This window comes from Pelmatolapia mariae, linkage group LG1, assembly GCF_036321145.2.
Source record: "Pelmatolapia mariae isolate MD_Pm_ZW linkage group LG1, Pm_UMD_F_2, whole genome shotgun sequence".
NCBI classification, from domain to species: Eukaryota; Metazoa; Chordata; class Actinopteri; order Cichliformes; family Cichlidae; genus Pelmatolapia; species Pelmatolapia mariae.
The window spans coordinates 30,709,826-30,719,621 of NC_086227.1; the positions used below are offsets into that span (position 1 = coordinate 30,709,826).

Consider the following 9,796-nt stretch of genomic DNA (forward strand, 5'->3'; position numbering starts at 1 on the left):
CATTCTGCTCTACTTGAATAAAACTTTCTGAAGGTCACTTGAAAATATACTATATAATCCTGTATTAATTCCCAGGACTCACTTTTCTTTCCATTGAAACCATTTAAAAAAGCTGAAATGAAATCAAACAGTATCCCTGGCCCTGATATAGATTCATTCATCTCAAAGTATATACATCAGGTTAGAGGTCAGCTGAAAAGAAGGTCTGAATGACAGACCCACTGGGAAACACAGCTGGGCAAAATGAAAAATACAGCAAATCTGGACAGCTAGAAAGAAGAAGAAGAAGAAGAAGAAAAATGAAGGACAGAACTCTGACAGTATCTGACAAACTCAAACTCAGTGGCACAGAGGCTATTGAACTTGCTTGAATGTGGCTTGTTAATTCAATATGAAAGTCTGTGAGAGGAAAATTTGTGTGAACACCACCTGGGTCTACTGTCTGCCAAAAATGTTTGCTTCACAGCACTCAGACATGACAGAAACATGACATAAAATGTTTTTTAACCAAACAAAATTCATTTGATTGTGATTTAACTGTTGTTATATAACCGGCACAGAATGGGTGGGTGGGGGGTCCACTCATGGAATAAATAAATACACATATTTCCAGAGAGATAATTTCAGTCGGATCTCTTGCTGTTTGGGGTGATGTGACTGTGTGTCAGACATGAAGGACAATGGCTGTTAAGTCTTGGGAAGCTGACCAACCAATGGTGTGACTGAAGGTGAAAAATTTGCGCCACTCAACATTTTACCCCCGTTTTATTTGATTAAGTTGCTATATTCTGCATATTTTGTATTATTATTTTTGCAGTGCATGGCTCCTGACTGTGACTGGTTGTATGCCTCAGTGTGGCTCTGCCTCCCTCACTCGCTCGCTCCCTCCGCTCGCTCGTTCTGTCGGGTGATGCGGACGAGCTCTTACTCTCTCCACTTTCCTCCTGTGTGCTCCGTGGATCGTTTCTGCAGCTGACCCTGGAATTATCTGGCATTTGTCAATTTGAACAGGATGAAAACCAGGTTTCGCTTCTTATCTGGTCCCTGTGCTTTCTTTCTGTGTCTTCTGTCAGGTGAGTAAGAGGCTGGTAGCATGAAATCTACTTACTTGTTGCTTTAGGGAAATGTAAAAAAAAGCAATAGATCTAATTATTTTTGAAGGCTACGTCTATTGGGTTATGTAAAATTTAATGCAGTGCATCAAGGAATCATGCATGTGTTCAAATCCTTAATCTTATACAATAAGGATAACAGTAATATGTTGCTGTAGTTGCTGTTCTCTGTAAGAGACATACTGTGTTAAGAATGACGCCAAATGAAATCTCATCACTCAAGTTAGAAAGAAAAGAACATGAAAGTAAAAAATGACAAAAAAGGTTGTGAAACTGTCAAATGTAGAGTTCTACTTTGGGTGGTAAATGGTAAAGCAGAAAAAAAAATAGATCACAGTTAAACTGTATAATCATTTAAATATGCAGTGAGATTCCCATGTCTGACATTGTGCTCATGTCCAGGAGGCACATGTTCAGATGCAGAGCATAAGCTCTTCTCTGGGATATTTTCCAACTACAACCAGTATATACGGCCGGTGGAAAATGTGTCTGATCCAGTCATTGTGCAGTTTGAGGTGTCCATGTCACAGCTGGTCAAAGTGGTAAGTAGCAAGCAAATGTTTTTCCTCAGTGTCGGAGCTGATGCCCAGAGTGTTTGTGATTTATGGGGCAGCTATTTCACCTCTATAAAACAAATATCACTCTGCTTAATAAACATGACCTTAGATTACTCTCGCCTATAACGAATAGAAATTGTAGAACATCTGTGTATATACAAGGTTTAAAACTTGTGTTTTTACATCTCAAAGATATAGTTTGTGTGCTGCTTTGCAGACTTTTATTGAAACAAAATTCAGGGGAAGGTGGTAATTTAGATACCGTATCATAAGCTTGAGATACCCTCTCACGTTACACAGTAGCCCCTGGGACCTAGATGAATGGGCGGACAATTGGGCTGTTTTTCTGGCCAAGACAAGATGGGAAATGTCAGCTGTCTGAGTACCTCTTAGGCACCCCCTATCACTCAGTCACTGCCACTTCAGATGGGCACTCCTAGATTCCTCTGCTAGAGTTTGTTGACTGCAGACTGCCGTTCCAGACAGACGACTATGTCACTTGACGCAGACAAGTCGAGCGCAGGTGGTGATAATGAGCATAGCAAAGGACTGTTTGGCAAGCAATACAGCTTCATTCACACAATAAATTGTTTGGAAATACAGAATGTACTATTTATTTGCTTTTTTAAGGAATATGTTTTTTTAGTGTTTGCCTCTTTTTTCTTTTATTGTTACCCTTATTGCACGCATTGCTCTCTTTTAACCCTTTATGTCAAACAATACTTTGGTGTTGTAAAGGTCTAACAGAAAGAAAATGCCGGTCAAAAATAGGTAACATTATTTCACTGTGTATAAACTAGTAACCATGAGGTGACAACTTGTGCATCTTCTTTTGCCTCTGTGCAAACAAGGTGTTTTTTTTTTCAAAGGATCTAAATAAATATTAAAGATCTGTCTGACCAGACAATGATGATATGGAGAGAGAGATATTTTGTTACATTATCCTTAACTCATTTAAAGTAGCAAGCCAAGCTAGAGTGCTGATGGATGACTGTTATTCCCTCTGCACACCTGGTGCTCCAAACTCAGAAGCATTTGGTTCACCTTCAACAACTCCAACATGGCTATATGAGCTAATTTAGAGCATCAATACCTTATGGGCTGGGCAACCTAACATTATCTCACAATCAGGGATCGTACCACATGATCACTAGGTAGTGGCAATGTGTATTTTGGTCTCAGAGGCTGTTCTGCTAAAGATAGTAGATGTAGTATATGATCTACAGCCAACATTCAGTTCTGCATCCTTGTTAAAACAAAATCTGCAAATATTAATTTAATCGTCTGATTTTGATTACAAAAAATTATTTTGTGTCTTTTAGGATTTTGAGTGATTTAATTATGAACCACAGAGTGTGTGTCTTATCTATCCAAGTGACATGAAATAACTGTTCTCCCAAAGGTATTCAGAAGAGGTTAAACTAAAGCCTTCTGTCAACCATTGAGTCTAAGAGCTATTCTGGATACAAGATGGTCACATGAATGGTTAATGTTTGCACTCATTCATGAGATTGGTTCATTCACGGTCTAAGTCACACAGAAATCTGACCCTCAGTTGTTTTGTCTCCCATCTTTAGTCCCTCTGCTCCAGCTGTATCACTGAATTGCTAGTAAAAAAAAAAAAAGTTAAAGGCTGCGACCTACAAGCCCCAGCTGTCATGTGTATTATGCTCCAGGCATGCGGGACTCAGGTGCAGATCTCTGAAACCTTTTGCCTGGGATATCCAAAGCTCTGATGCTACAGAAGCACAGACATAAATCTCAGCAGTGAATTGGATGATTGCCTGTGACAGTTATTATTACTGTTTTAACTTTATTAATAACATGTACTTAGTTTTCTTTGCTTCAGTGTCCTCATTATCTATTATCTTCTACCCTCTTCTCAGGATGAAGTCAATCAGATCATGGAGACCAATCTGTGGCTGAGACATGTAAGTTTATGGTTCAAGACTGTGCAAACAGACCTTGAGCAAGGGCATCAAGTCTAGATCCAACCTTCTGTCATGCGTGATTCTTTGGAGCTAGACTGACAGGTTGAATTATTCATAGGAGGAAGCTTTTTAAACACATTGATCCGTGTGATCATATTTTCTTTCAAAAAAATCAAATAAACTGAATGCACTTACATTTCATAACCAATTTGCATTTATAAAAATAATTTGACAGTAGTTAAGAAATCTAGAATATCTGTAATATGCTGCACAGTGCAACGAACCAGTTATGAGTCAGATGAGGTAGGGCGGGTCTCCTGTTCCAATTTTACATGTACTGAGCAAACACACATCTGTGACAGAGCCAGTCTTCTACTAAATGTTGAGCTTTAATTGTTCTTTGGGGTTCAGGGCTGGAGCATTGCTTCTCTTATGTTAATGTCATCTGTTGTTTTTAGTATGTCTCTTGGAAATACTCATCAGGGGCGAGACACATTTCTCCTGCTCTCCATTCCCATCTTGCAATACACTCTGGATACATACTGTTTTGTAATTAAGTCAAATTTTTTACAGCTCTCTGGGGTTGCTTTGATGCACTGGCTTCATGAGCCTCATGAGGATCACTGGCCGTCCTGAGGAACAGTGTTCAAAAGATCCATAAAACACACTATAAACTGTGATTCAAGTCACATGTGTACTATATATCCTCTGTTTATGTGCTACCTTTGGAGATAATGACATTATTTCTTTATTTTATGTGGAGCATTTTACAAGCAAATGCATATAAAAACTGACAAGAGATAATTACCAGGAGGAAACATTTTCGGACTCATTATATTAACTTTTTTTTAACTTTTCAGCACGCACCTCCATGGCTAACACTGTGGTTTTTCACTATAGTTTATCACAAAGATAGGCTATAATACTTATTATGATACATGCTGGCTTACTGACATTACCATTCATGTCAAAATCCTACTGTGACATGGCTATAGACTAGTTCTTTTGATATACCGCCAACTGCTGCTTTGTATTAGTTGTTTCTTTTACATACTGATGTTTTTGTAATTAATATGTTCTAGCGATTAAATATGTTTAAAAACACTTTGAATGAACAGGGTGTAAGGTAATTATTGAACTGTCACATTCTGTTTCAAGCTTTAATCTAACCAAACAGATCTCCAGAAAACTGATTTAAAACCACTTTACACATGCATCAAATTGACTCTGAAACTCATACCTGTTATTTCTCTGACTTTTTTTTATGTAAAAGAATTTTTTCTGCTTTGTTTCTCAGATCTGGAATGACTATAAACTTAAATGGAACCCAAAAGATTTCGGAGGCGTCGAGTTTATCCGAGTGCCGTCCAACAGGATTTGGAAGCCAGACATTGTGCTGTACAACAAGTGAGCATAATAACAAAAACCTGGCACAGAGTCTTCATTGATTGTTTATTGCTGCAAACGATGTCTGTATAGTAACAAAATGTTATCGATCTACATTGCGCATGGGTCATTTCTTCTTTTGAAGATTCTTAGGGAAGCTATACATAACATCACATGGTGCATTTACTGAAACCCCAGGGCATCTTTTTAATTGATATTTTCATAACTCAATAGTTGTTTATATCTATCTGGTTAGTATTCAGTGGCTCAGTTGTCTTTTACTGTCCTTCCTTTCAATGTTCCATTCTCACTCTTCTCTTGTCTTTTTCAACAGCGCAGTTGGAGATTTCCAGGTTGATGACAAAACAAAGGCCCTGCTTCGCTACAATGGCGATGTCACCTGGATCCCTCCAGCTATCTTCAAGAGCTCCTGCAAGATTGATGTCACATATTTCCCATTTGATTACCAAAACTGCACAATGAAATTTGGTTCATGGACCTACGACAAAGCCAAGATCGACTTGGTGCTGATTGGCTCAACTATTAACCTCAAGGACTTCTGGGAGACAGGCGAGTGGATGATCATTGATGCACCTGGTTACAAACATGATATTAAATACAACTGCTGCGAGGAGATCTACACTGATATCACATACTCTTTGTATATCCGTCGCCTCCCTCTTTTCTATACAATCAATATGATCATCCCATGCCTCCTCATCTCCTTCCTCACAGTGCTCGTCTTCTACTTGCCCTCTGACTGTGGTGAGAAAGTAACACTGTGCATCTCTGTCCTGCTGTCTTTGACCGTCTTCCTCCTCGTCATCACAGAGACCATCCCTTCCACCTCACTAGTGATACCCTTGATTGGCGAGTACCTCCTCTTCACCATGATTTTTGTCACTCTCTCTATTGTCATTACTGTTTTTGTGTTGAACGTCCACTACCGCACCCCAAAGACACATACAATGCCCTGCTGGGTAAAGCGTGTGTTTCTTGAACTGCTGCCCAGGGTGATGTTCATGACCAGGCCAGAGAGAGATCCTGAGAAGGTGACTGTGGCTGGCAGTGTTCAGACGATGCATCCGAAATCCTGCGCCATTCATTCATTAGGTACTCTACAAAAGCAGCACAAACCTCAGGCCCTTGCCAACAGCGTGGTGTCAAGTTTAACAAACCGGCAAAGACTTTATAATAACACAGAGCTTTCCAATCTCAATAACTTGGGTGGAGACTCAACCAAATGTCCTAGCTCTGGGTTCTTTTGCTGTGAGGGCCGCTGCAACTGCTGCTGGCAGAAGAGAACCGGCAAGTTGCCTGCAGATTCTGGAGGAGGGAGCGGAGGACTGGGCAGCCTAGGAGCCTTGAGTGGAGGCAGTGCTGTGGGTGTTGGACTGGAGAGTCAATGCTCCAGCTCAGAGTCTTTGGATGGAGGAATAATGCCTCTTCTGTCTCTTTCTCCTGAGGTCAGGGAAGCTATTGAGAGTGTCAAATACATAGCAGAAAACATGAGACTACAGAATGAAGCAAAGGAGGTGAGTGCTCAAAAAAGCAAGGCTAAAGCCATTTAATGTCATACAGCTTTCAAATAAAGAATTACAATATTGCTGTAACATTGAACATGTTTTTTGTCTTGATCCTCTCATAGGTTCAAGATGACTGGAAATACGTTGCCATGGTTATCGACAGGATCTTCCTATGGGTTTTTGTGCTCGTGTGCATCCTAGGAACAGCTGGCCTTTTCCTCCAGCCTCTATTACTTGGGGAAGATATTTGATTCAGTTTGACAAAACTAATACTAATACTCCAGACTGCTGAATTCCGAACATATGTTTCATAGATGCTAAGAAAAAGTTTCAAAGCCAAGTCGAAACTATGACAAATGTTGATTGTGTTTCAGTAGAAGTGTTTCTTTTTATTCATAGATAGTATTTTACTTTTTTTCTTTTCCTGGTTATAAATCCTATAAATCCTAAGGACATGACTGCATTTAAGGTGACTTATAATTGAAAATATTTAAGTGTCTTTAAAAATACTAAAATGTTTCCCAAAGCCAAAGTCAACACAGAGTCAGATACTCTGATCATTCAACAGTTAAGCTTCAACAGAAGTGAAGACTGGGGCACATTATTACATGAAAATGACATAACCTTTCTATAACTGTGATATTTTGCAGGCTGTTGTATTTAATAGTCTGACTAAAGTGATGTATAATATCATGTGTGACAAACTTCTGTGGTTGTGTATCCTTCTGTATTTATCTTATGTATGTAGTTAAGCTCTGCTAATGTTTGTGACTATTATAAAATCAGCTATAAGAAGTCAAGACAAGCCAAATGGCTTTATGACTTGTGGAATGCTTCAGTCTCAGAATGAGACTTGAATGGGATGCAACAAGGTACTGTCTACAGAACTGTTTTGCAATGGACCTGTGATTTTTGTTTGGATTGATAAATAGTGAGTAATTATATTAACACAGTTAGGTCCATATAGATAGACATATTCCAGGTACTTGTTTTGAGCCTTTTAATAATAAAAAACAATTTTAAACAAATTATTTTTTGTTTACTTCATACAAAGGATAGTACAGTACAGTGGGAGGGGGGGGGAGTATACGTGGAATCATTGTCATCAATATTGGGTAAAACCTTTTGCAGGGTACCATATATAAAATGGTCTTCCTAGTGATGGTCCATGGTCACCTGGCGCAAGATGATAGTGGGAGTTCAGGCACCTGAGAAGAGATTTCAAAACTGCCCTGTAGGTAGCGGACAGTTGGCGTTGTAAGCCACCCCCTGTGTTGCGGACATAGATGGCCTCTTTTACTGCTCTTTCCAAACCTTCTGTCTTCTCTATCCAAAAATGAGAACATTGGCTGGGTTTGAAGTGCACTGGGATGACGTGCTTGGGGGAGAAAAAAACAAACTTCTCCTCAGTTTCTCCGATAAAGCTGCTATATAAGGGATGACGATGTTGTTCCGCTTGTCATTCTGTTTCTCCCTAGTTGGTGTCCGACGTTCTGTCCTGTGCATCTTTGCTGATTTAATCAAAGCCCAGTTAGGATAACTACATGTTTTATGATAAGGGACAAGCGCTACTGGGGTTTAAATACCTGGGACTCTCCACCATTTAAAGAAAGATTGTAATTCTTACTTCTTTCTTAAATTAAGTATATAGAATCAGGCCATAGAAAATTTTAAGTTGGAATCAAACTGTAAAACCTCACACCAAACTGTTCAACATTTTAAAATTTAATTGGGATGTTCAGGTTTGAAAATTAAGCAGTGCAGTCTGTGTTCAAAGACTGCCACCCTGTGGTAAATCTTTGTTACTACAAATTACTTCCTCTTCGTTTAATAAAGTGATTCCTCCGATATGTTTGTTCTGATTGTTGGTATAAAATGTCTTTATTTGATCACACATTTGAAGTCACTATAAACAGCTGCTGCTTACCTTTGAAATGGTTACTATCCGGAAAGTGTAAAACCTATGAAAATGTCATTTATGAATTGTGAAGATACTGTAACCATGTGACCACACCACACATACACACGTACACACATGTACACACACACGACTTTAGGTTGCATTTGTACGAAATGAATGACATTGACAAACATTTACATGCAATTAAAAGCAAAAAGAAATGTTCTTTGAGTTTATTCTCTATTTATCTACCTCTGAATTATTGTCTGTAAATCCAGAGGTAAAGGTTTGGTCCAAGTTAGTATAATCTGTTTGGTCAGCTGGATCAGAATCTTTGTTTAGTCAGTGTCAACCAGCGCACTCTTCAGTACACTAACGTGTGTGTCTGCGTGTGTGGTTGCGCTTTAGTTTGCTTAATTTGTGGATTAAATTGCTATGGAGATTGTATTGCATTTGAATAGCTATAGTTATTTTCATTTTTGATTGTATGTATATTTCCTCCATCATGCTACAGTCCAAGACATACAGTTAGTGGACTTAGGTGAACTGGTGATCCTAAATTGCCCAGAGGTGTGAGTGTGAGTGTAAATGGCCATCTGTCTGTCTGGTGACCTGTCCAGGGTGTACCCTGCCTTTGCCTCCACCCCGCACTACACTCCCACCCAAACTAAATTGCATAAGCAGAGGAAATGGATGCATGTATTTCCTCAGTGCAGGGAAAGTGAAAGAAGATAAGTACCCTGTATTGGATATAGTTGTCAGTACGTCAGACTGACTTATTATACAGAATCATAGCAAGGCAAGATATCTGAAGATATTACTGAAGTTTATCTGACAACTGGGCCTTAAAAAGAGAGAAAAAGAGTGTTAGCAAAAGCTAACTGGGTATATAATGTATATGAGAGTAAAACAGTATAACAGTACAGTGTGGTAAGTATTATTTGTTTGTAGATATTATTTTTAACCCACACACTTAAATATCTCTTGCTACCAACAGTGACCTTATTGTAACATGCAGCACATTTGGGAGAAAGAAAGACTCCATGGTTTTTATTTATTTGTTAAAAAATGGACGCGGAATCCAGTATCTCGCCCAGCAGAAAGATCGAAGTGACACTACGTTCATCATATCCAGAGCTGGTCTTCATCACAGTGGAAATTACAGCTGTGTTTATTCCCCAAAACATTATACAATTTCTGAAGTAGTCAAGGAAGGATACAACATCATTGAGATTCTGGTCATAGGTAAGTGTTTGACTCCTGAACACATGATGTCATTGTTATTTCTTTCCACTCATTTTCTCCTGTTTCCATGCAGCCAATTTTCTCCCAGCAGATATTTTAATAGTTGGGCCATCCACTGTTCATGAGGGACACCATGTTG

General features: G+C 39.0%; 1 protein-coding gene across 2 annotated transcripts; it reads left to right on the forward strand.

Moving 5' to 3' along the window:
* The first annotated feature begins 635 nt into the window (after positions 1-635).
* chrna3 (cholinergic receptor, nicotinic, alpha 3) lies at positions 636-8,588 on the forward strand. Of its 2 annotated transcripts, XM_063478470.1 has the most exons (7): positions 636-728; positions 818-1,073; positions 1,515-1,654; positions 3,556-3,600; positions 4,898-5,007; positions 5,321-6,521; positions 6,635-8,588. In XM_063478470.1, exons 2-7 carry the CDS (start codon positions 1,013-1,015, stop codon positions 6,761-6,763), a joined length of 1,686 nt encoding a protein of 561 aa, XP_063334540.1. In that variant the 5' UTR covers positions 636-728; positions 818-1,012; the 3' UTR covers positions 6,764-8,588. The 2 variants fall into 2 exon arrangements, with proteins under 2 accessions (XP_063334540.1, XP_063334550.1); XM_063478480.1 differs by lacking the exons at positions 636-728; positions 818-1,073 and having other exon boundaries at positions 1,589-1,654; positions 5,326-6,521.
* The last annotated feature ends 1,208 nt before the right edge of the window (positions 8,589-9,796 follow it).